This window comes from Amblyraja radiata, chromosome 24 (genome assembly GCF_010909765.2).
Source record: "Amblyraja radiata isolate CabotCenter1 chromosome 24, sAmbRad1.1.pri, whole genome shotgun sequence".
In the NCBI taxonomy this organism is placed as follows: Eukaryota; Metazoa; Chordata; class Chondrichthyes; order Rajiformes; family Rajidae; genus Amblyraja; species Amblyraja radiata.
In genome coordinates, this window is record NC_045979.1 from 33,621,497 (window position 1) to 33,648,811 (window position 27,315).

General features: G+C 44.8%; 1 protein-coding gene across 1 annotated transcript in view; it reads right to left on the minus strand.

Annotated features, from left to right (window-relative positions):
• Positions 1–25,502, minus strand: part of LOC116986631 (polymeric immunoglobulin receptor-like) — a 50,838-nt gene extending 25,336 nt beyond the window's left edge. Inside the window, exons 1-3 of the mRNA XM_033042210.1 lie at positions 25,436–25,502; positions 22,251–22,361; positions 20,334–20,654 (exon numbers count right to left, since the gene is read on the minus strand). Of these exons, the coding sequence (XP_032898101.1) occupies positions 20,334–20,654; positions 22,251–22,361; positions 25,436–25,502 (499 nt within the window). The remainder of the gene's footprint in view (positions 1–20,333; positions 20,655–22,250; positions 22,362–25,435) is intronic.
• Positions 25,503–27,315: the final 1,813 nt, after the last annotated feature.

Here is a 27,315-nt window from a genome sequence, read left to right on the forward strand (position 1 = left end):
GGTGGAGGGAATGAGGGTGGGTATGACACGAATGGGAACCAATGCCATGTTATCATTTGTATGCATGATCTAGGCTCATTCATTATACTGGCGGATGAAAGAGATCGTAGAAGTGAGTGTAATTCGTAAGGTCATTTGTGATATGAGCAGGCAATTTGACCCATCAAGGCTACTCCACCATTGAATCGTCGCTGAGTTACCTCTCCCTCCTAACACCACTCTCCTGCCTTCTCCCCATCACCCCTTACACCTGATGAATTGAACGAAACCGCTCAGAAGGTGTTTGACAAAGTATAGCTATAAAAAGATGCCGGTTTATCCAAAGACGAACCCAAAATGCTGGAGTAACTCAGATGGTCAAGAAATATCTCTGGTGAAAATTGATGGGTAACATTTTGGGTCAGGACCTTTCTACAGACCATCTGAACATGGGTCCCAACTTCAAACATCACCTGTCTATTTTCTCCAGAGATGCTGCCTGACCTGTTGAGTTAGTCCAGCATTTTGTGTTCATCTTTGAAAACGTATAGGACAGATTAATGCAATGTAATCTAAATAGTGTGGTAAAGCAAGTGTTGCCAAAAACTCACACCGAATTAAAAATCTCTCCTAAGAAACGACAGAGGCATAGATTGACTCAGTGTTCTCTGGAGTCCCAGTAGAGTGGGGTTTCCGAATGCCCTTTGGGCAGTTGCGATGAAAATTGACATCTGCGTAGACGACAGCGTTTTCAGCCGCATGCTGCCTTGATCTCGACTTCCTTTGACAATTCACCACTGCACACGCGATTCCACCTTCATTGTTGTCCAAATGGTCACCTGCCCTGGTGTTTTCCAGATTTGAATCAACGTGGTTCCCTTCCAACACTGCCATTTCCTGAAATATAACAAAATCCCATTTTACAACCTAATAGATTTGAAAGGTCCTCAACAGATGTCTATTACAAAGTAGGTCTCAAACTGTTCAGTGTACAGAACAAGCCATGGCTGCTGTTTACAACACAAAGATAGCGCAGCACGGTGGAGCAGCGGTAGAGTTGCTGCCTGACAGCGCCTACAACAGGTTTGTATTTTAGGTTAATTGGTTTGGTTTAATTGCAAATTGCTCCTAGTGTGTGTAGGATAGTGTTCGTGTGCGGGGTCACCAAGCGGCGTGGGCTCAGTGGGCCAAAGGGCGTGTTTCTGCGCTGGATGTCTTAACTGGAGTGGACTGGTGTTGCTAAACGGCCTGTGTAAACACAGATAATTCAATATTATATATTCTTCTTCACTCAGAAAATGTATATTTCACATTGTTACCTGGGTTTCATTGTTGTCTTCACCGTGTGATGTATTGTACTTGGATTCTGGAAAATATGTTGTCGATAGAGCCATATCAGGAACAGGTTTAAACATCATTCATTCATATATTTCATTCATGTGTTCCATGTACCTTCTATACCTCTCGTTTCCCTTTCCCCTGACTCTCAGTCTGAAGAAGGGGCTCGACTCGAAACGTCACCTGTTCCGTTTCAATAGTCAAGGGAGTTTTATTGTCATATGTCCCAGATAGAACAATGACAATCTTACTTGCTGCAGCACAATAGAATATGTAAACATAGTACATAACGGGTGAGAGAAAAAAGTTCAGTGTGTATATATACACATTCACACATACTCAATCTGTTTATTTTATCCAGCTAAGCTGAGAACTACTATATTTGAAGATTTTCTGTTGCGCTGCTGGAAAAATGTCGCTTCTGACCCGCTAATTGTTAGTGCATTTTATGTTTATCTTCAGTGTAAACCACCATCTGCAGTTCCTTCCAACACACGAATGTTGTCACAACTTTATATTTAGGGAATCCCCAAAAGTACTGTAGTATATTTGCACGTACGGAGCAAGAATCTGCCCTCTTGTTCTGGTTACTTTATGTAATGTTCAGTATGGAACATAGAAACATAGAAACATAGAAATTAGGTGCAGGAGTAGGCCATTCGGCCCTTCGAGCCTGCACCGCCATTCAATATGATCATGGCTGATCATCCAACTCAGTATCCCGTACCTGCCTTCTCTCCATACCCTCTGATCCCCTTAGCCACAAGGGCCACATCTAACTCCCTCTTAAATATAGCCAATGAACTGGCCTCGACTACCCTCTGTGGCAGAGAGTTCCAGAGATTCACCACTCTCTGTGTGAAAAAAGTTCTTCTCATCTCGGTTTTAAAGGATTTCCCCCTTATCCTTAAGATGTGACCCCTTGTCCTGGACATCCCCAACATCGGGAGCAATCTTCCTGCAGCTAGCCTGTCCAACCCCTTAAGAATTTTATAAGTTTCTATAAGATCCCCGCTCAATCTCCTAAATTCTAGAGAGTATAAACCAAGTCTATCCAGTCTTTCTTCATAAGACAGTCCTGACAACCCAGAAATCAGTCTGGTGAACCTTCTCTGCACTCCCTCTATGGCAATAATGTCCTTCCTCAGATTTGGAGTCCAAAACTGTACGCAATACTCCAGGTGTGGTCTCACCAAGACCCCGTACAACTGCAGTAGAACCTCCCTGCTCCTATACGCAAATCCTTTTGCTATGAAAGCTAACATACCATTCGCTTTCTTCACTGCCTGCTGCACCTGCATGCCTACTTTCAATGACTGGTGTACCATGACACCCAGGTCTCGCTGCATCGCCCCTTTTCCTAGTCGGCCACCATTTAGATATTCCCTGTGCTCTACCCATCCCTCCCTAAAGCTGCCTGAACCTACCTGATCTCCCGGTTGCTAAACACTTTAACACTCCCTCCCATTCCCACACTAAACTTTCAGTCCTGGGCCTCCGCCATTGTCACAGTGAGACCCAAAGCAAATTGAAGGAACAGCACCTCATATTTCGCTTGGGCGGCTTACACCCCAGCTTGAGTTACCTATCTTCAAGTAGCCCTTGCTTTATCTCTCCCTCCATTCCCCGCTCCTTCCCAGTTCTCTGACCAGTCTTACTGTCTCTGACTATATTTCATCTCTGTACTGCCATTCCCCTGACATCAGTCTGAAAAAGGGTCTCAACCCGAAACATCACACATTCCTTCTCTCCAGAGATGCTGCTTATTTCAGTCAGTTACTCCAGCATTTTGTGTCTATCGTCCTAACCGTATCTGCTCCAACAGGTTTTCGTAAGTTCATAAGTGATAGGAGTAGAATTAAGCTATTTGGCCCATTCATCTACTCCGCCATTCAATCATGGCGGATCTATCTCACCCTCCTAACCTCTTTCTCCTGCCTTCTCTCCATAATGCATGACACCTGTAGTAATCAAGAATCTGTCCATCTATGCCTTAAACATATCTATTGTCGCCCTTCACAGCCTTCTGCGGCAAAGATTTCCACAGATTTGCCACCATCTAAAGAAATTCTTCCTCGTCTCCATCCTAAAGGATTATCCTTTAATTCTGAAGTTAGGACCTCTGGTCCTAGACGGTCCCACTAGTGGAAACATCCACTCTACAGCCATTCTATCCAGGCCTTTCACTATTTGATCTTTCAATGAGGTTCGCCCTTCTTTTTCATCTTTCCCTGTTGTATAATGGATCTTGGATCTGAAATGTTTACCTGTTTTACTTTCCACTAATGCTCTCTGACTGCGAAGCAGCTCAGTGAACTTTCACATTTTCATCGGCGGTTGAGATAGTTGGCAGCTTCAAGTTCATGGGCGTTCACATCTTGGATTACCTGTCCAGGCTAGACCTGCCCTGCCTCAACTACCTCCTCTGGCAGCTCCTGTCATATACTCACCACCCTCTGTGTGGTGCAGGTATGTTGTACGGTGTCTATGTCCCTGTGAGGCTGCAGGCGTGATATTCATTGTAACTGTACTTCACCGTGCTTGTGCATGTGACAATAAACACGACTTAACCTGATTTGAAATACAACAGCTAATCACACAAAGCATATTCTAACAGCTGAGAGGATGAGAGTATCTCTGTAAATCTTACTTCTACCTAGCATCTTAGTTCTCACGCATCTCTGCCATTTCACACTCAGACATTTTCTGTACAATAATGTTGAAATAACAGTTTTTGTCACCGAGTCACCATGATAGCATCAAACATGATAGCATTATTGATCATCCATGCTTCCTCCTACATTTTAATATTTTAATGCAGCGCATTTGTTGATTAGAACATAATTAAATCTCTTGACATCCTGCAAGGAACTCAGACATGTATTGTGAAATTATTTAAGGGAAATCAGAAACTCACCCTTGGTTTCACGCTTTCGGTACCAAAAGAAGGTAATGATGAGAATCAGGAGAAGCACAGTGACACCAGAAACAACTATGTAAATGATCCTGTCAGACAGAGAAAAGGGAAGGGTGAGACATGGCTCATCATTGATTCTTGGCCTTCAGTAAAGAACAAAAGTCAAACATTTATATGGCACCTTTCATGATTTTTATGAAGTGTGCAGCAAAGGAAATGAGGTGTAGAGTCTGTTTCAGTGGGTAATGCAGCAGCTAATCTGTTCACAGTAAGGTGACATTGACCAACGATCGTGAAACTGGTTGAAGAGCAATTGGGTCCAACCATTAAGGAACCCTCCATTCTCCTTCACTAAAAATGCATGGGAAATGTTATACTTTTATAGCAATGATTAGTTGAGTTGAGTTCAGCTGAGTTTGGTTTAGTTTAGTTTAAGTTAGTTTAATTTATTTTATTTTAGAGATACAACATGGAAACAGGACTTTCGGACCACCAAATCTGCGTCGACCAGCAATCACCATATATTATATCTACCCGAAACATTAGAGACAATTTACAGAAGCCAATTAACCTACAAACCTGCACGTCTTTGGAATGCGGGCAAAAAACGGGAACATCTGGAGAACACCCACGTGGTCACTGAAGCAACGAACAAAATCTGTACAGACAGCAACCGTAGTCAGGATCGATCACAATCTCTGGGGCAGTGAGGCAGCAACTACTTCGCTGTCCCATCATGCCACAGTCATTGGAGTTTTCATATCTTACAGCTAGCACGCTACCCTCCCTCAGTACTGCAAAGGTGTGGTACCCGATTTACCCTAATATTTGCAGCTATCCTTGAAACCATCACTTTGTGAACACGGTTCTACAACCCTGTTCCAACATCGGCGGAGAGAACACTATGGCAAAGAGAAAACAATGCACTTCTTTCAACAAATCTCACCCCAATGCCATTTACATTTCCATCTCCACCAACATTGGGTTTGGACATTGACTGCTCGTTTAGGGCTGTCTGGAATATGGAACATCTTCAACATATCCAGAAGGCGGCTCACCATGACCATCTCAGGGTCAGCAGTGTGCCCTAACGTGCCTACCACACAGGGTCACGTTCTAGGTGGAGATACTTCCTGCTATTGGAGTGACTGACATTGAGACTTTGACAAACTCCGCAAGTTGGTGTTTTAGCCCATACTTCACTATGCATTTTCCTATCAGTACCACACCAGAGCAGGTCACTGCAAGGCAACGCAGCAATAGTTGTGTTTGGCAACTATACTCATCTCACACCATGGGATGAGGTTAGTGATGGAGAACTCATGGTGAATACCACAGGGAACGATCTATAGAAACATAGAAACATGGAAAATAGGTGCAGGAGGAGGCCATTCGGCCCTTTGTGTCAGCTCCGCCATACATTGTGATCATGGCTGATCGTCCCCAATCAATAACCCCTGCCAGCCTTCTCCCCATATCCCTTATTTCCACCAGCCCCTAGAGCTCTATCTAACAAGAGAGGGTTGGATACTTGACGCCGTACGTCACACGCGAACTGCCCGCGGACTTCGCTCGAACTTCACGTCACTCAACCGACCTCCGCGCAGCCCCCGCTTCCAGTTTGGTCGCGCTTGCCGCATGTAGGTCGCATGCTGGTGGGACCGCCCCTCCACATCAGCAGGACAAAATGGTGACTGGACGATCGTTTCTCTGAACATATACGCTCAGTCCGCCTGGGACTGTATGATCTCCCAGTTGCTAAACTATTTAACTCCCCCTCCCATTCCCACACCGACTGTTCTATTCTGGGCTTTCTCCATTGCCAGAATGAGGCCAAATGGAACTTGGAGGAACAGCGCCACACATTTCGCTTGGGCATCTTACAGCCAAGCGGCATAAATATTGATTTCTATAACTTCAAATAACCCTTGCATCCCCTCTCTCTCCGTCCCTCCCCCACCCTAGTCGTTGTACGAATTTCACTGTTGTCTTGTAGTGTCTCATTGTCTGTACAACTCATTTTCACCTAGCCTACAGCTAACAATGGATCGTTTCATTCATCATCGTTACTTGTGTCTTTCATTCATTGTTATATATCTTTCTATATCACCGTCGATATCGCTCTCGTTTCCCTTTCCCCTGACTCTCACTCTGAAGAAGGGTCTCAACCCAAAACGTCACCTATCCCTTTTCTCCAGAGATGCTGTCTGACCCGACGAGTTACTCCAGTTGTTTGTGCCTATATTCAGTTTAAACCAGCATCTGCAGTTCCTTCCAACACAATGAAAGGCGAAATTTGCAGAACGCACATAGACGGCATCTAAATTCAGGGTCTTGGCGTTGTGAGGCTGTGGTTCCACTGGCTGTGTCTGTGCATTCAGATCAATAATCTCAAAGGCCTTTAATGCCAGTGAACGGAGGAACCAACTTTCTCCCAATTAAAGCAATCCCAATCAAAACACCAGCAATTAGTACATGGCACCTTTCATTGGAAACAGAGTATTTTACCTTGATAAATCATTGGATCCTTTCGAAGTTTCACAAGAATATTCAAGTCCTGTTGGAACAAGGAAATAAAAATCAGTTTCACTGATTTTCACTTGCAGTTGAAGAAGAGAGCATGCTTGTCCGATGTAAGGAGTTTATAGTGTTAATAGACAGGGCAATGTTTCTCCAGTGTAAATTGCAGCAAATGGGAGATGCTTGCACAACTCAGGTACAACTCAGGTCGCCAACATTTGGGCGGCACAGCGGTAGAGTTGCTGCCTTACAGCGCCAGAGACCCGGGATCAATCCTGACAACGGGTACTATCTGCACAGAGTTCGTATGTTCTCCCTGTGACCGCGTGGGGTTTATTCAAATGCTCCGGGTTTCTCCCACATTCTAAAGACGTGCGGGTTTTTAGGTTAATTGCCTTCTGTAAATTGTCCCTTGTTGAGTAGGATGGAATTGGTGCACCGGTGAAAGGCAGCTGCTTCCACCTGGTTTTCTAAACTAAAGTAAAGGAGGTGATTTCATGCGAGGGATAGTGCCTGGGATAAAACATTACAGTTCGAAGGAGAAGGCTGGATAGATAGGGATTTTAATCCATACAGGAAAAGAAGGGGGAACCTATTACAGCTGTGCAAAGCTATGAGGAACATAGATAGGGTACTTTGTGGGAAATCAGCACAGCAGATGTGCGTAGAAATGGGGAACATAAGGTTGGGTTAAGGAGTAGAATATTTGGAGGGTATATGAGCAAGAAGTATTTTTAAACTTAGATAGTGGAGGCACATGAATTGTCAAGTCTGAGAAGACTGTGGATGAGGGGCTGTTAAAATGGATTAGTGTCGATGGTTCTGAATGGTCAACATTAACACAGTGGACCAAAGCTGATACAGTCCTCGAGGAGTTATCTGTGGCCACATTTACGGATAATTTCTGTTCCCTTCCCATATTCGAGCGTCGGTCATGTGGAGATGAAGGAAAATGTAAGTGCTTGTACTGATGTCACTGCAAACCGTGTTGCTCATTTGTTTCCACTAAAACTCTACACGGGCGACTCCTCCCACGGCACCAGTATTTTGTGTGTGAGCGGTACTCTGCTGCATAGTGACAATCGATTGTGATCATTCTTCCCACAACTCCTCTGTCATCCCACTTTGCCCACAGTGCACCTGAAACTGAGGGGAAAAACTTTCAGATGGAGGGGAAATTAACTGTTTAATGGAAATAGATACATTTTGAGGATTACATGAAAGAAAACTTAAATAGTTCCATGGTGTGTCATATTGCTTCACGGCCAATGTCTCCGGTCTGAAGTGCAGGCAGTGCTGTTATTGTACCAGTTGTGTCAGAGTTCTGTCCCCGTGTCAGTACAATTCGGGTTCACTTCCCACTCCAGATCCCAGAGCAGAAACTGGGCTGGGATCGCAGTGCGGTACTGAGGGAGCGCGGCAGTGTTGCAGGAGCTGCCTTTCAACAATCCCAGGCGGTGCCCGGCCTCTCACCCTACAGAAATACCCCACTTTGCTATTTCATTGGCGGTGCCGCCGTCTGCGCTGCCACTATTCATCTCTCAACCGACACTGGGCCGGACACGTCTTTTTTCTTTTTTAATTATCAAATTTCGAATGTCCTCCCACTGCAGATGACATGCTCAGTAGTATGACGTTTCCCCGAATTGACGATGAAGCCACGAGAGACTTGGGTGGTCCCATAACTGTTGCTGAGGTCCAAGCAGCCATCACATCGCTGCAAAGCGGAAAGTCACCCGGCCCTGACGCCTTCACTGTAGAATATTACAAAGCTTTCTCTGCTCTCCTCGCACCAGTCCTGAGAGATATGTACAATGAGGCGTTTTTACATCGTCGCCTACCGCCCACCTTGTCGTGGGCTACTATCTCCCTAATTCTTAAAAAGGAGAAAGATCCCCTGCTTTGTAGTAGCTATAGACCAATTTCACTCCTGAATGTGGACCTCAAAATCCTCTCTAAAGCGCGTGCTTCAACGAGTGATGCCTTCTATTATCTCGTTAGACCATACCAGGGTTCATACCAGTCCCACAATACTAGGCGTCTCCTTAACATCATCCATTCACCGAGTAGTGAGACCCCGGAGATAGTGGTCTCCCTCGACGCCGAAAAAGCTTTCGACAGGGTCGAGTGGAGGTACCTATATGAGGCGATGGACAGGTTTGGCCTCAGTAACAGTTTTATTCTTTGGGTCAGTCTATTATACTCGTCCCCGGTGGCCTCAGTACAAACAAACGGCACACTGTCGCCCCACTTCCCCCTTCAGAGAGGTACCAGACAGGGTTGCCCGTTATCACCACTCCTGTTTGCTGTCGCGATAGAACCCTTGGCGGTCTGGTTACGCTCAGAGAAGGGTTTACAAGCATTACACGGTTCGACACAACTCATAAAGTCTCATTGTATGCGGTTGACCTACTCCTGTACACCTCGAACCCAGTCAGCTCTCTCCCTGTGATTACGAATATTTTAGAACGGTTTGGTGCGTATTCTGGTTATAAACTTAACTACCAAAAGAGTGAGCTATTACCGATTAACTCATTGGCTAAGCAGCTCCCTCGCTCTTTAACCTCATTGAAATGGGCAGAGGACGGGGTTCGCTACCTCGGCGTCTTTATCACAACACCCTTATCTGATATGTTCCGCACAAACTTTCTGCCTCTGGTTGAGAAAGCTGAAAGAGATTTTGACCGTTGGTCAGTTTTACCGCTATCCCTCGTGGGCCGGATAAATCTGGTCAAGATGGTCGTCCTACCCAAATTCCTGTATCTTTTCCAGCACGTCCCTATACTTATCACTAAATCTTTTTTTGATAAATTAGAAAGGACAATATCTAAATTTTTATGGGGTAGCAAACCGGCTAGAATCCGAAAGGCGATACTGCAGTCTCCTAAGAGTGACGGCGGTTTGGCATTTCCTGACTTTAGGCGATGCTATTGGGCAGCTAACTTGCAAAAACTCCTGTATTGGATGAATGATGATTGCGACCACCTACCGACTTGGGTACACATGGAAAAGGCGAGTTCACATCTCCCGTTGCGGTCTGTCCTATGCTCCCAACTCCCCATTCCTATAACATCTGTGGGTGCAGGCCCAATTGCGTCCCTCTCGCTCAAGATATGGAGTCAACTCAGGAACAACCGGTTTACAAGGCCCTTCCATCTTGACCCCACTGCTTAAAAACCACATATTTAAACCTTCAAGTACAGACCACGCATTCAAAACCTGGCATAACAACGGTATCAGTAGTATCAAAAACCTATACAAGGATGGCATCTTTTCGTCTTTTGCGGAGCTCTCGTCCAACTATAGCCTCCCAAACTCCCACCTTTTTCGTTTTTTCCAGATTAGGGATTTTGTGAAGAAGACATTCCCCCATTTCCCAAATCGCCCCCCTGAAACCCTGACCGATATCATCTTAGCTTTAGATCCCAATCGGAAGAAATGCATCTCTGTTTTGTATAACTTGTTAGGGTCGGTTATATTGAAACCTCATACCTCATTAACAGCTGCGTGGGAGGGTGAGCTGAATACGAAACTAACAGACCTGCAATGGAACTCTGCCTTGGATTTGATCCATTCTTCCTCCATGTGTGCCCGTCATGGCCTAATCCAATGCAAAGTCCTTCACAAAGTTCACTACACAAATGCAAGATTATCTACAATTTACCCCGCTGTTAGGGACACCTGCAACAGATGTAATCAATCTCCTGCCATCCATGGCCATATGTTTTGGTCTTGCCCTCAGCTAGCAGCCTTTTGGAAGAGTGCTTTCGACTTGATAAGCAGAGCCTACGGCCAGACTATTCCTCCAAACCCACTGTCAGCCATTTACGGTACCCCTCCCCACACCAACCTCTCTGTTGCGGTGAAACGGGTCCTAGCTTTTACAACCTTGTTAGCCCGGAGCCTGATTTTGCTTAACTGGAGGCTCACCTGTCCCCCGACACACGCCCGCTGGATTAAGGAGGTGCTTTACAATTTAATGTTTGAAAAACTTAGGCTCTCCCTCAAAGGCTCTACAAAGACATTCCTAGATATATGGAACCCTTTCTTGGAACTTGTTAACTCTCTTAACTTGACCCCGGACTCGGAAGAGGACTGGGTGTTCTCCACCATTGTGCTGCTCTACTGCAGCTGCTCTCCCCTTAACCCCCCCCCCCTCCCCACACTTATTTATTTAATTACTTACTTATTTACTGTTATTAGTGACCCCTTTTTAAAAAAATTCTTTATTCTCATCTTTTATTTATTTATTTATCTATTTATTTTATATTTATTTATTTATTTATTTATATATTTTCAAATATATTTTTTTTCTTTTTCTTTTTTAGTACTTTTTGTTTCGTTTATCTTACCATATTTGGGTGTATGTGTATGTATGTGAGTGTTGTTTGTCCCCGTTTGGTTCTGACCTGATTCGGGTGGGTTGAAGGTGGGTAAGGGTAAGGGCTTTGAGGGTCGCTTACATACTGTTGCACAATTATGCCTTGACTGTCACTGTCTGTTATCATTGTATGTATGCAAATTGCTGTGAAATTCAAATAAAAAGATTTAAATCAAATAATGTATTCAATTATTAAAAATAATATTCACAATACATTAAAACAAGAACCCAGCACCATAATACAAGACAAACAAATATACTAAATAATCTACTATACAACTATGTTACAATACTTGTCAAGGATGTATTCAACCCCAGGTGGTGCCCAGATGTCCCGGAAATCCCCCAGGTGCCCGTGGACAACGCCTGGTCATTCTCTAATCCCACCCGGACGCGGAAAGCCGACCCGTGTTTAGACATTCACCGCCGCCAATGCCTTTACAACGCCCTGACTGAGGACAGAGGGCGGACGAGTTACAATAAAGCGGGTCCATTACCGGAGAGCGTTACTAGCGTGACAACGCACACCGCCAGATTCGGGGAAAGTTTCTTCCCAGCTATTATAAGACATCGGAATCATCCTCCCATAACCAGAGAGCAGTGTTGAACTATCTACCTCTTTGGTGACCCTCGGGCTACCCTTGATCGGACTTTGCTGACCTTACCTTACACTAAACGCTATTTCCCATTCATGTATCTATGCGCTGTAAGAGGGTCGATTGTAATCATGTATCTGGCAGGTTAGCACGCAACAAAAAGCTTTTCTCTGTAACTCGGTACACGTGACAATAAACTGAATTTGGATTTCAGCACGACTGGGCCGCAGATCCGAGAGCGGATGGAGAGAGAGTTGGGGGTGTGTGGATAGAGCGAGGACAGTGGTTCAGTCTCAGACTCCGGGGAATTGTTGGGTTTACGACAGAGTTGAGTTGGACAAATGCAGGGAATATTTGAACTGACACAATGAGTCCACAATCGTGACTTCCACCTCAGTTGAAAACACATTTTGTTTGGTAGAATTAACTTCCTGGTGATGTTGGTACCTCTATCCTTCGGTCCAGGTGTCCAGGAGTATCTGCTCCAAATTAATTTGCTATTTTATGCCTATAAACTATCATCATGATGCAATTAGACCACGTGTTAACGGTGGTTAAACTACGAAAATTGTCTAGATATTCAAATGTGATTTCAGATCCATCACCACAATGCACTGAGTTCCATCTCCCCCATTACATGTCTACACACACTTAACCATCTGTGCTGTAGAAAGGGTGCACGGGACCCCAATTAACATTGATCATTGGAATATCAGGATCTGGCTTTCACTCACCCGGCAGCGAGGAGATGAGAAGAATTGGAATCCACATTGTTTTATCCACAGTGACAAGGGCAGCACTTTTCTGTCTGTCGCTCAGCTCTGAGCTCTCAGATACAACCGCATCTCTCAAATAGCAATGACTTAGAAGGGAACAGGACGTCAGATCGTGAACCACAGCGAGCCAGCAGCAGCTCGACACGATGTAGTGTGAAAGGCTCAGGGTTATATTTAGCAAATGGTTGGGTCAGATGATCACAGAGTCATACGTCACGGAAACAGGCCCATCTCCCCAACGCCTGAGACCAATGTGCTCCTCTAAGTTAGTCAAATTTGCCCACGCTCGACCCATATGTCCCCAAACCTTCCCTATCCATGGACCCGTCCAAGTACCCGTTACATGTTGTTATTGCAGCTGCTTCAGCCACTTCGTCAAGTATGATGTAACCGCGAGGATGGAGCGGCGGTTATTTCTGTACTCAGAGTCTGTTAACACTGAACAGTGGTGGAAATATTGACAGACAAAAAAATGCAGGAGCAACTCTGCGGGCCAGGCAGCACCTCTGGAGAAAATGGATAGATGACGTTTCGGGTCGGGACCCTTCATGTAAACAATGATACGTTGCATAAAATATGACATTTAGAAGAGTAAACACGTCTAAGATGTATACACTTCCGGATCATTCCCTCTTGATGATTTTGTAAATGGACCGGCAGATCAAAAATATAATAATTGGAACTTTTGTTTTCACATATTGCTGAAGTGATACACTTGGTGAAGTTAAAGCAAGGTAGAATATGCACGGTGAATTGAATTGTTAACTTGTCTTCTTCACAAGTGCTAATAAATTATCAGAGTTGTGGTCATGTACATTCCATTGGTTGATTTTGTACATCTGCTTGCAACGATTTCATTCTGCAGGAAACTAGTTGCATTATAATATAACCTAATATCTGCTGCGGGCTATCGTTCTGGTTGTGTTACTTTCAGGGGAACAGTACAGTTTATTCGAGTTGTGTACGTCAGTGGCATTGTTGTGTATCACGTGGCATCGGTGTACCACACTGATGTGTCCGCCACTGATGTTAGCTGAGCGCTGGCGACCCTCAGTAAATTATCTTCTGTTCGGAGCTATTTCCTGTTTACTTGCCCAACTAAAAACACTGCAGAGGGGAACCGACGATGCAGCAAAACAATTTAATCCTGTCTTCATTCGCCATTGACCCATGACTTCTGCAAACACTGCTCAGCAAACAGTGTTACACTGAACTGCTCGCAAGATGCGGTTCAGAGGTACGAATCTACACACTATTGTTTCAGCAGCGCGAGCAAAGTGTCAGCACTGCAGAACAATTCAGTGTAAAGGGAGAAGTGACTGTTTGATCATATTAGATTAAAGTACATTGCAAGTCAGCACCCACCGCTAAACACAACAGTGGCATCGACCCGAAATGTCACCCGTTCTTTCCCTCGAGTGATGCCGCCCTTCCCGCGGAGTTGCTCCAGTATTTTGTGTCTATCTGTGGCATCTCAGACCATTTATCTTTCGTTACCTGAGAGGCATTTTGGGATGTCCTGCAGTGGGGAAATGATCCAACTCAAGATCATTCCTCCCATTAGACCATTAACAAGCTTAATTTGAACGGGCCAGGCAGCATCAATGTGACCACAGAATCTGCAAGTATCTCTGGCTATTCAGCACCCCTCTGATATCTCTGACCTGGGGGTTTGTGAGTTCAAAGCAGTCTCTGGTCTCATTTCCGCGTCTCCCCGCTTACTGTGTGGAGAATATTTATCTTTGTCAGTGGGACATTTCAGCAATCCTTGAGTCTTTCCGAACTTTATGGCGGTTACTCTGTTATTGCAGGTCACCATTTTTTATTCGCAAACAACATCCTTCACAGTTCTTTCATGGGCGGGGTTACAGTCACGAGTCAGACTGAGGAAAGCAACACAATGTATGTGCAGTTTCACACCCCCGCGCTTTGCAAGCTGCAACTCACCAATTATGTTCTGCACAAGAATAGACTTTCATCTAGTTTAGTTTAGTTTGGAGATACAGCGAGGAAAAAGGCCCTTCGGCCAACCGCGTCCACACTGACCAGCAATCCCCGCACATTACACTACCCCCACACACTGGGGACGATTTACATTCATAGCAAGCCACTTAACCAACCGACATGTACGTCCTTGGAGATCTCGGAGAAAACACGATGTTATGGGGAGAACGTACAAACTCCGCACAGACAGCTCCGCAGTCGGGATCGAACCCGGGTCTTCGGCGCTGCAAGCGTTGTAAGGCAGCATGTCTACCGTTGCGCCACAGTGGCCATTATTTGCAGTCCTTTTAATCCTTTGCACGGTGGCAAAATGAACAACTCGTTGCAGCATTAAAATGTTTATCAATATTACGGTACTCAAAAGACGCGAACGTGAGGTGATATAGAACTCGTGTGAAAGGGTTGATTATTGGGTGACGTGGACTCGGTGGGCCAAATGGTCTGTATCCATGATGTATCTTTCAATCACTTAATCGAAAAAAAAATGTTGTACAGCATGCTGCGTAACTCAGCGGGACAGGTAGCATATCTGGATGAAAGGTATGGGTGACGTTTCGGGTCGAGACCCTTCTTCAGATTAAAGTCAGGGGAGAGAGATAAGGAATGGTAAGGTGTGAAAACGGGACAAAGGGTTTGCAGATCAAAGGAAAATGTAGAATAGGTCATTGTTAGCTGGGAGAAGGTAACAACAAAGTAATTAGAGATAAAATGTAGTCGGAGACAGTCAGACAGATCGGATAACTGGGAAAGGGGGGGGGGGGGTGGATTGAGAGGGAATGCAAGGGTTACTTGAAGTTAGAGAACTCAACGTTCACACAGCTGGGGGTATAACCAGCCCAAGCGAAATATGAGATGCAGTTCCTCCAATTTTAGCGGCAATTTACTCTGACAATGGAGGATGCCCAGGACAGAAATGTCAGCGTGGGAATGGGAGGGGGGCGTTAACGTGGTTAGCGACCGGGATATCAGGTAGGGGGCGGACTCAACGGAGGTGTTCAGCGAAACGATCGCCGAGAAACGAGAACAGGCGCTGGTTTCAGAAATCGTTTCGCTGAACACTGCAGCTCAGTCCGCCAAAACCTACCTGATCTATCTACAGATGCCGCCTACCACGCGAAGTTACACCAGCAATTTATGTCTATCTTCAGTGTTAACCAGCATCTGCAATTCCTTCCTACCTAAAAATTAGTTGCATATCGGCAATGAAATCTGCAGATGTTGGATGTGCTTAGCGCGTCAGTCAGCGTCTGTGCAGAGAAAAATAAGGCTAATAGTCAGAACAATGTCGTTGCATAATTTTGGTCTGATGGAATAGCATAGTCTGAAAGATTAATTGAATGCCTTCCCTAAACGCCTTTACTGTTTGGCAACAAGAGGAATATCCAGCAGTCTAATCAAAACAAATTAGACAAAGCGTGTATTGCCAACAACTATTTATTAAGAAGCATTCTGTTGCATTATTATTTATTAATCTGTGAAAAAAAATTCCAAGAAATTGTATGCATATAATATAGTTTAACAGTATAAAACTCTGAAGCAGCAGAAACCACGCAAAGGTTAAAACAATAGTTCGAAGCTGACGAAAGAAACCTTGGAAGAGGTGTCAAAAATTAAGCTGGTGCAAGCTAGGAACCTTCATTGTAATTCGTGGGTCGAGTGGCGAGGTTCTGAGTCATCGCGTCTCTGCAAAAGACAATGTGAAGTCATCAGACAGACTGACAGTGGGAACCACGCTTTATTTCGGACAGGATATTCCCTAGGACATTGAGGGACGTTAGTGTAGAAATAGCAGGGGCTATGACAGAAATATTTCAAATGTCATTAGAAACGGGAATAGTGCCGGAGGATTGGCGTGCTGCACATGTTGTTCCATTGTTTAAAAAGGGGTCTAAGAGTAATTATAGACCTGTTAGTTTGACGTCAGTGGTGGGCAAATTAATGGAAAGGATACTTAGAGATAATATATATAAGCATCTGGATAAACAGGGTCTGATTAGGAACAGTCAACATGGATTTGTGCCTGGAAGGTCATGTTTGACTAATCTTCTTGAATTTTTTGAAGAGGTTACTCGGGAAATTGATGAGGGTAAAGCAGTGGATGTTGTATATATGGACTTCAGTAAGGCCTTTGACAAGGTTCCTCATGGAAGGTTGGTTAAGAAGGTTCAATGGTTGGGTATTAATGGTGGAGTAGCAAGATGGATTCAACAGTCGCTGAATGGGAGATGCCAGAGAGTAATGGTGGATGGTTGTTTGTCAGGTTGGAGGCCAGTGACAAGTGGGGTGCCACAGGGATCTGTGTTGGGTCCACTGTTGTTTGTCATGTACATCAATGATCTGGATGATGGTGTGGTAAATTGGATTAGTAAGTATGCAGATGCTACTAAGATAGGTGGGGTTGTGGATAATGAAGTAGATTTTCAAAGTCTACAGAGAGATTTATGCCAGTTGGAAGAGTGGACTGAAAGATGGCAGATGGAGTTTAATGCTGATAAGTGTGAGGTGCTACATCTTGGCAGGACAAATCAAAATAGGACGTACATGGTAAATGGTAGGGAATTGAAGAATGCAGGTGAACAGAGGGATCTGGGAATAGCTGTGCACAGTTCCCTGAAAGTGGAATCTCATGTAGATAGGGTGGTAAAGAAAGCTTTTGGTGTGCTGGCCTTTATAAATCAGAGCATTGAGTATAGAAGTTGGGATGTAATGTTAAAATTGTACAAGGCATTGGTGAGGCCAATTCTGGAGTATGGGGTACAGTTTTGGTCGCCTAATTATAGGAAGGATGTCAACAAAATAGAGAGAGTACAGAGGAGATTTACTAGAATGTTGCCTGGGTTTCAGCAACTAAGTTACAGAGAAAGGTTGAACAAGTTAGGGCTTTATTCTTTGGAGCGCAGAAGGTTAAGGGGGGACTTGATAGAGGTCTTTAAAATGATGAGAGGGATAGACAGAGTTGACGTGGATAAGTTTTTCCCACTGAGAGTAGGGAAGATTCAAACAAGGGGACATGACTTGAGAATTAAGGGACAGGAGTTTAGGGGTAACATGAGGGGGAACTTCTTTACTCAGAGAGTGGTGGCTGTGTGGAATGAGCTTCCAGGGAAGGTGGTGGAGGCAGGTTCGATTTTATCATTTAAAAATAAATTGGATAGTTATATGGACGGGAAAGGAATGGAGGGTTATGGTCTGAGCGCAGTTATATGGGACTAGGGGAGAATACGTGTTCGGCACGGAATAGAAGGGTCGAGATGGCCTGTTTCCGTGCTGTAATTGTTATATGGTTATATGGTTATATGGTTATTTGTCCCGACCACTCCCAACACATTGCTGTCTGCAAGATGCTAATCCACGAATTAGCTAATCCACTGCCAACGAACCCACACCGGGCACAGAAATTCACCATGCACGTGTACAACCTGACAGAACCTCGTGATATCATCTACATAGAGATTTGGTTTAACTTCGGGATATGAAAACGTGCACGGTTTTTATTTCTGTCGATGGACAGCATATATGAAAGCATTAATGGAAACCGTTTGGAAACACTCGGCGAAGATAAGGGATTGCTTTGGACGAATCCCTTCTGGTGAATCTATGGATTTCATTGCCACAGGAGGCTGTGGAGGCCAAGTTAATTCACACCGGAGATGCTGCCTGTCCCGCTGAGCTACTCCAGCATTTTTGTATCTGTCCAAATCAATTGATATTTTTAAGGTGGAGATTTTCATTTTCTTGATAAATAAGGATGTCAATGGTTATGGGGAGAAGGCAGGTGGATGGGATCGAGTGAAGGATAGATCAGCCGTGATTGGGGGCGGATTAGATATGATGGGCTGAATGGCCTAATTCTGCTCCTATAATTTATGAACATGCTGACAATAAAACCTACCTTAGAGCCTCTTGTGAACACCGCGGTTGCGATACTCCAGATCACAAGCAGGAGAAAGAGCATCCAGCGCCCCACTTCCCATGAGATGTAACTGGGCAAAGGGCAAGAAATACGGAGTCAATGGGAGGAAACGAGACGGTTTATCTTTGAAGCATTTACCTGTTATTTGCTTCATAATATTGGTGAAGTGGAGCGGGGCGAAGCGGCAGCGTCAGTGGAGACCATCTTTGTAAAAGAACGGGTGTTGGACTGGGGGGAGGTGGGGGGGGGGGGGGGGGGGGGGGGGGGGGGGGGGACGACAACATATGATCACCAATTGTTGACGTCATTGTTTGGGCATGGCTACAAGAATGAGAGACTACGCGGTTAAATGGATTCAGAGAAGACAGATAAATAAGTCATGAGATGGGACAGTGAATACAAAACAGATGGGCACAAAATGTTGGAGAAACAGCGGGAGAGGCAGCGTTTCTCTGGAGAGAAGGAATGCGTGAAGTTCCGGGTCGAGACCCTTCTTCAGACTGAGAGTCACGGGAGAGGGAAATTGGGGATGTGGAAGGATACAAAGAACAGTGTGATACCCTGGAAGAAAGAAAATGCAGCTGCAAGGAATATTATTAAAAAAATCCATTTAGATAGACAGGAATAATAAAAACGGATCAATTCCAATGGTGGAAGGGAGATGGGGCAATACAAATGGAAACAGATGAGGCCAATTCATAAAATAAATTTTAAAATAATTATGCTTAATCTCACACCCTGGATACTTCGTGGATCAACGCGGTAGGTGTGTGGATGGAGGAATTGTGTTCGAAAAATCGGTTAAAGGTTCGCTCATAACGGCATGGCTTTCATGAACATTTGCTAACGCAAGTATAACACAAGAGTGTGATAGAAAGTCAGATATATTTCAATTGTGATAAGATAAACAAAAAAATGTTCCCACTTTCATGACTATATTATGATTGAATATTTAATGGTTTCAAGTATCAACGAGTAAGAGAGAGTCAGTTAACTCATTTTGCTGTATTCGGATGAGGTGAGTGATGGAGCAGTCATGTTGAATACTGCAGGGAGCGCTCTCTGAAAAGCATCAAATGGAGGAACTTGTTTCATACAGAGAGTGGTGAATCTCTGGAACTCTCTGCCACAGAGGGTAGTTGAGGCCAGTTCATTGGCTATATTTAAGAGGGAGTTAGATGTGGCCATTGTGGCTAAAGGGATCAGAGGGTATGGAGAGAATGCAGGTACGGGATACTGAGTTGGGTGATCAGCCATGATCATATTGAATGGCGGTGCAGGCTCGAAGGGCCGAATGGCCTACTCCTTTACCTAATTTCTATGTTCCTATGTACTCAACTCCTCTTGTTATTAAGGTCAACATGCCACTAGCTTTCTTCACTGCCTACTGCACCTGCATGCTTTCAGGGAGTGATGAACAAGGACCCCCCAGATCTCTTTGTACTTCCCCGTTTCCCAACCTGACACCATTCAGATAATAATTTGCCTTCCTGCTTTTGCTACTAAAGTGGATAACCTCAAATGTATCCACATTAAACTTCATCTGCCATGCACCTGCCCACTCACCCACTCACCACTCACCCACTCACCACTCGCTCACTCACCACCCAACTCCAGGTCGCTTACCGGAGAGCGTTACGAGCGTGAAAACGCACACCGCCAGAATCGGGGACAATTTCTTCACAGCTGTGATCAGGCATCTGAATCATCCTACCACAACCAGAGATCTGTCCTGAATTCCCATCTACCTCTTTGATGTACCTCGGACTACCGTTGATCGGACTTTGCTGGCTTTACCTTACACTAAACGTTATTTCATTTTCATGTATCTATGCTCTGTAAGAGGATCGATTGTAATCCTGTATTGTCTTTCTGCTGGAGACGTCAAGTCAATCGCTGCGAAACGTACCGTCAGATACTTCGAGATAAACGTTAAATATTGGATGGTCGGCAGATGTTGTAATTCCACAGCTGTACCATCCTGTATCTCCAGAGTGAAGATCCTCCACAGTCACAGTAAATATTCCTCGTGCCGGGTTATCTGTGATTGACACTCTTCCACTCCGTCCGTGTTGCCCATTTGTTTCCACTAAAACTCTACACGGGCGACTCCTCCCACGGCACCAGTATTTTGTGTGTGAGCGGTACTCTGCTGCATAATGACAATCGATTGTGATCGTTCTTCCCACAACTCCTCTGTCATCCCACTTTGCCCACAGTGCACCTGAAACTGAGCGGAGAAACTTTCAGATGGAGAGCAAATTAACTGTTTAATGGAAATAGATACACTTTGAAGGTTACATGAAAGAAAACTTAAAACGTTCCATGATGTGTCATATTGCTTCACGGCCAATGTCTCCGGTCTTAAGTGCAGGCAGTGCTGTGATTGTACCAGTCGTGTCAGTGTTCTGTCCCCGGGTCAGTACAATTAGGGTTCACTTCCCACTCCAGATCCCTGAGCAGAAACTGCGCTGGGATCGCAGTGCGGTACTGAGGGAGCGCGGCAGTGTTGCAGGAGCTGCCTTTCAACAATCCCAGTCGGTGCCCGGCCTCTCACCCTACAGAAATACCCCACTTAGCTATTTCCTTGGCGGTGCCTCCGGTTGCGCTGCCAACATTCATCTCTCAACCGACACTGGGCCGGACCCGTGTTTTTTTAAATTATCAAATAATGCATTCAATTATTAAAGATAATATTTACAATACAATAAAAGAAGAACCCAGCACCACAATACAAGACAAACAAATATACTAAATAAACGACTATACAACTATGTTACAATACTAGTCAAGGATGTATTCAACCACAGGTGCTGCCCAGATGTCCTGGAAATCCCCCAGGTGCCCGTGGACAGCGCCTGGTCATTCTCATAGTCCCACCCGGACGCGGAAGCCGACCCGTGTTTTGACATTCACCGCCGCCACTGCCTTTACAACGCCCTGACTGAGGACAGAGGGCGGACGAGTTACAAAAAAAGCGGGTCCCTTACCGGAGAGCGTTACTAGCGTGACAACGCACACCGCCAGATTCGGGGAAAGTTTTTTCACAGCTGTTATCAGACATCGGAATCATCCTCCCATAACCAGAGAGCAGTGCTGAACTGTCTACCTCTTTGGTGACCCTCGGACTACCCTTAATCGGACTTTGCTGGCTTTACCTTACACTAAACGTTATTTCCCATTCATGTATCTATGCACTGTAAGATGATCGACTGTAATCGTGTATCTGGCAGTTTAGCACGCAACAAAAATATTTTCTCTTTATCTCGGTACACGTGACAATAAACTGAATTTGAATTTCAGCACGACTGGGCCGAGGATGCGAGAGCGGATTGAGAGAGAGAGTTGGGGGTTGGTGAACAGAACGAGGACAGTGGTACAGTCTCAGACTCCGAAGAATTGTTGGGTTTGCGACAGAGTTGAGTTGGACAAATGCAGGGAATATTTGAACTGACACAATGAGTCCACAATCCTGACTTCCACCGCAGTTGTAAACACATTTTGTTAGTGTAGAATTAACTTCCTGGTGATGTTGGAACCTCTGTTCTTCGGTCCGGGTGTCTTGGAGTATCTGCTCCAAATTAATTTGCTATTTTATGCCTATAAACTATCATCAGGATGCAATGATACCACGTGTTAACGGTGCTTAAACCACGAACATTGTCTAGATATTCAAATGTGATTTCAGATCCATCACCACAATGCACTGAGTTCCATCTCCCCCATTACATGTCTACACACACTTAACCATCTCTGCCGTAGAAAGGGTGCACGGGACCCCAAATAACATTGATCATTGGAATATCAGGATCTGGCTTTCACTCACCCGGCAGCGAGGAGATGAGAAGAATGGGAATCCACATTGTTTTATCCACAGTGACAAGGCCAGCACTTGCCTGCCTGTTGCTCAGCTCTGAGCTCTCAGATACAACCGCAACTCTCAAATAGCAATTACAAGAAGGGACCAGGACGTCAGATCCTGAACCACAGCGAGCCAGCAGCAGCTCGACACGTTGCAGTGTGAAAGGCTCTGGGTTATATTTAACAAATTGTTGGGTCATATGATCACGGAAACAGGCCCTTCTCGCCATCGCGTGAGACCAATATGCTCATCTAAGTTAATCAAATTTGCCCACGCTCGACCCATATCTCCCCAAGCCTTCCCTATCCATGGACCTGTCCAAGTCCCCATTACATGTTGTTATTGCAGCTGCTTCAACCACTTCGTCAAGTGTGATGTATCCAGAAGGATGGAGCGGCGGTCATCTCTGTACTCGGAGTCTGTTAGCACTGAACAATGGGGGAAATAATGATAGACACAAAATGCAGGAGCAACTCTGCGGGCCAGGCAGCACCTCTGGAGAAAGTGGATAGGTGACGTTTCGGGTCGGGACCTCTCGTGTAAACAATTAAACTATGGTTAAAGTATGACATTTAGAAGCGTAGAAACGTCTAAGATGTGTACGCTTCCGGATCATTCCCTCTTGATGATTATGTGGACCGGCAGATCAAAAATGTAATCATTGGAACTTTTTTTTCGCATATTGTTGTTGACAAGGGGCAAAACAGGAAGCTGGCGTTAGGAAGTAGGGGATTTTCGCCTGAAATCAGCTGAAGTTAATTGGAGTTTGACCCTCTTCTCATTGCTTCAACTATTCAATTCAAACTTTGAAACACTATTGGTATGATATTCATGTTTTGAAAATGACAATTAATGGTGTAGTGGACTGTGAAAAAGTTTGTCTAGAATTACCACAGGATGGAGATCAGCTGGGAAAGCGGGATGTGGAATGTAACTGGCATGTGTAATGTAACTCAAACAAGGGCGAAGTGATACACTTAGTGAAGTTAAAGCAAGGATGAATCTGCACGGTGAATTCAATTATTAACTTGTATACGTTGCCATTCAGATCTACTAAATTATCAGAGTTATGCTCATGTACATTCCATTGGCTGACTTTGTACATCTGCTTGCAACGATTTCATTTTGTAGGCAACCAGTTGCATTATAATATAATCTAATATCTGCTGCGGGCTATCGTTCTGGGTGTGTTACTTTCAGGGGAACAGTGCAGTTTATTCGAGTTGTGTACATCAATGGCAATGTTGTGCATCACGTGGTATGGGTGTAACACACTGATGTGTCCGCCACTGATGTTAGCTGAGCGTTGACGACCCTTTGTAAAGGATCTTGTGTTAAGAGCTATTTCCTGTTTACTTGCCCAACTAAAACACTGCAGAGGGGAACCGACGATGTAGCAAAACAATTTAATTCTGTCTTCATTCGCCTTTGACCCATGACTTCTGCAAACACTTCTCAGCAAACAGTGTTACACCGAGGTGCTCGCAAGCTGCTGTTCAGAGATACGAATCTACACACCTGTGTTTCAGCAGCGCGAACAAAGTGTCAGCACTGCTGAACAATTCAGTGTAAAGAAATAAATGATTGTTTGAAAATATTAGATTAAAGTACATTCCAAGCAGGCGAATGGTATGTTAGCATTCATAGCAAAAGGATTTGAGTATAGGAGCAGGGAGGTTCTACTGCAGTTGTACAGGGTCTTGGAGAGACCACACCTGGAGTATTGCGTACGGTTTTGGTCTCCTAATCTGAGGAAATACATTCTTGCCATAGAGGGAGTACAGAGAAGGTTCACCAGACTGATTCCTGGGATGTCAGGACTTTCATATGAAGAAAGACTGGATAGACTCGGTTTGTACTCGCTAGAATTTAGAAGATTGAGGGGGGATCTTATAGAAACTTACAAAATTCTTAAGGGGTTGGACAGGCAAGATACAGGAAGATTGTTCCAGATGTTGGGGAAGTCCAGAACAAGGGGTCACAGTTTAAGGATAAGGGGGAAATCTTTTAGGACCGAGATGAGCAAAACGTTTTTCACACAGAGAGTGGTGAATCTCTGGAATTCTCTCCCGCAGAAGGTAGTTGAGGCCAGTTAATTTCACTGTATTTAAGAGGGAGTTAGATGTGGCCCTTGTGGCTAAAGGGATCAGGGGGTATGGAGAGAAGGCAGGTACAGGATACTGAGTTGGATGATCAGCCATGATCATATTGAATGGCGGTGCAGGCTCGAAGGGCCGAATGGCCTACCCCTGCACCTATTTGCTATGTTTCTATGTTTCCTCGTCTCCCCGCTTACTGCTCTTTCAAGCTGCAACCCAACCAGTTTGTTCTGCACAAGAATGGACTTTTCACTAGTTTAGTTTAGAATACAGCGCGGAAACAGGCCCTTCGGCCCACCGAGTCCACACGATCCCGTTGCGCAACCGTGGGTATTATGTAAACTAGTTTAGTTTAGTTTAGTTTAGTTCAGTGTGCCGAAGTGCCTGTTTCCACGCTGCAGCCATAAACTAATCTGAAGGGAGCAATTTCACTTGAGAGGAGTATTGCTTGGGATGAAACATTACAGTGATGGGGAGGGGTTGGATAAGGGTTTTATAAAATTCCATGCAGAACAGGTGAGGAAAGGGGGACCTATTACAGGTGTGCAAAACTTTGAGCAGCAAATATAGGGTATTTTTGGAACGTTTTGCACGGCAGATATGTGTAAAATTGGAGAACATTTGGTTAAGTTAAGGAGCAGGATGTTTCAAGGGTATCAAGAAATATCTTTAAACCTAGAAGATAGAGGTACCTGGATTGCCACAATGGTCGAGGTGCTGGTAAATGAGATTAGTATCGATGGTACTGAATGGTCAACATTAACACAGTGGACCAAATCTGATACCGCCGTCCAGGAGTTAACTGTGGCCACATTTACTACTAATATATTCCCTTACCATATCTGAGTGCGCTCCCGCGGAGATGATGGTGGAAAGTAAAAGTGCTTGGACTGATAATACTGCAAACCTAGTTTAAAGGTGTGTAAACAGAAGATGTTCTAGCCAGGAAGCTGGCCTGTATCTGCACTGGGAGATCTATTTCTGGAGCCCAGCAACCAGACCTCCCCAACCTCACCTACACTTCTTCCCCCAAATCCCTCCACTACTTACCAGTGACGTTGATTTCCACCAGAAAACTGCAGGGCACGTCACTGCTGGAGATGCACACGTTGGCCATTTCACTGGATTTTTGTTCCATTATTATATGAGGTTGTGGAATAATATTGATGGTGCTGGTATTTGAAGGATTGACAATGTAGATTCAGGATATTGTTTTCTGAGATCTTGGAATCCACAGGTGGGTTATATTCATACCAGGTGTGGTTACTGGGAAGGGATCGCGGGCAGACTCACGGGATACTGTCACCGAGCCCCCTGGCGACAAAAATCCAAGCACAGGAACAGACAGGGGTTCTACGGGAAAGGAGCATACAGTCAGACACTGAGGGAACATCTGAAAATGAGACCTTCTACAATTTTCACCTCATCTGTATCTCAGCCAGAGCCACCAGGTTGAAATCTTCCATATGGTCCAGAGCCATACAGCGTAGAAACAGGCCCTTCCGCCCAAATTGCCCGCGCTGACCAACACACCCCATCTACACTAGTTCTACCAGCCCGTGCTTGGCCCTTAACGGTCTAAACCTATCTTATTCGTGAACCTGCCCAAATGTTTCATAAACGTTGCGATCGTACCTGCCTCAACTACCTCCGTCAGTAGCTCATTTCATATACCAACCAACCTTTGTGTAAAAAAGTTACTCCCCAGGATCTTGTTATATCATTACCCCTTCAACTTAAAACAATGTCCTCTGGTTCTCGATTCGCCTACTCCGGGCAAATGGCTCTGTGCATTTACTTGATTTATTCCTCGTATGATTGTGTTCACTTCCATAAGATCACCCCTCATCCTCCTGCACTCCGAGGAATAAAGTCCTAGCCTGATCAACCTTTCCCTCTGGGCCAGGCCCTCAAGTCTTGGCAACATTCTTGTTAATATTCTCTGCACCCTTTCCAAAGTGACATCTTTCCTATAACATGTTGAATAAAACTGAACAGATATCAGACAAATCATCAGGCAAAAGATCTTTTCCTCGCATGATTGTGTGCCTGCCAAACATCATCGCTCATCCTACTGCGCTCCAAGAAATAAAGCCACAGCCTGCTCATCACAGTTGAGGTCAGTCCCTCAAGCCATCGCAACATTCTTGTAAGTCTTTTCGGCACCGTATCCAAATTGACACCGTCATTCCTTTAACATGGTGATTAAAATTGACTACAAATCAGACAATTCATCAGACAAATCTTGGGTCTCTTTAATATATTTCAGGAAGTGCCAGCAGGAAAAGGGAGCATCGTTTATGCAACACTGTCGGACATTCAAAGCAACAAGGAAGCTGCCCATTTGGCTAATCAAAATCAAACTGTATCTACCGGAGTGGAATTTCAAAGGAAATCGACAGGGGCTCACTCCAGTAAAGATGAGGACAATGTCACCCACTCAGATGTTACATTTCAAAGCCACAGTTAAATTACCCATCAGAAAACTACTTCTCCTAACAATCTATTTACTAGATTTTTTTTCATCTCAGATTCTCTCCATCCTCCCAATTGCCAGAACTGCTGTCGTCGGGATGACGTCGGGAAGAAAAGGAAATACATTCTGCAGCTTGACCTCAGAGAACTCGGAAGAAATCTGAAAAGCAGGATCTCCAGGGTGGTTATCTCTGGTTTGCTTCCAGTTCCTCGTGCTGGTGAGGGCAGGAACAGGGAGATAGACAATCTCGCAGGGATTTAGATTCTTAGACCACTGCAACCTGTTTTGGGGGAAATGTGAATTATATAAAAACGGCGGGTTGCACCTTAACAGGAGGGGGATCAGCATGCTGGCAAGCAGGTTTGCAACTGCTATACATAGACACATAGAAAATAGGTGCAGAAGTAGGCCATTAGGCCCTTCGAGCCTGCACCGCCATTCAATATGATCATGG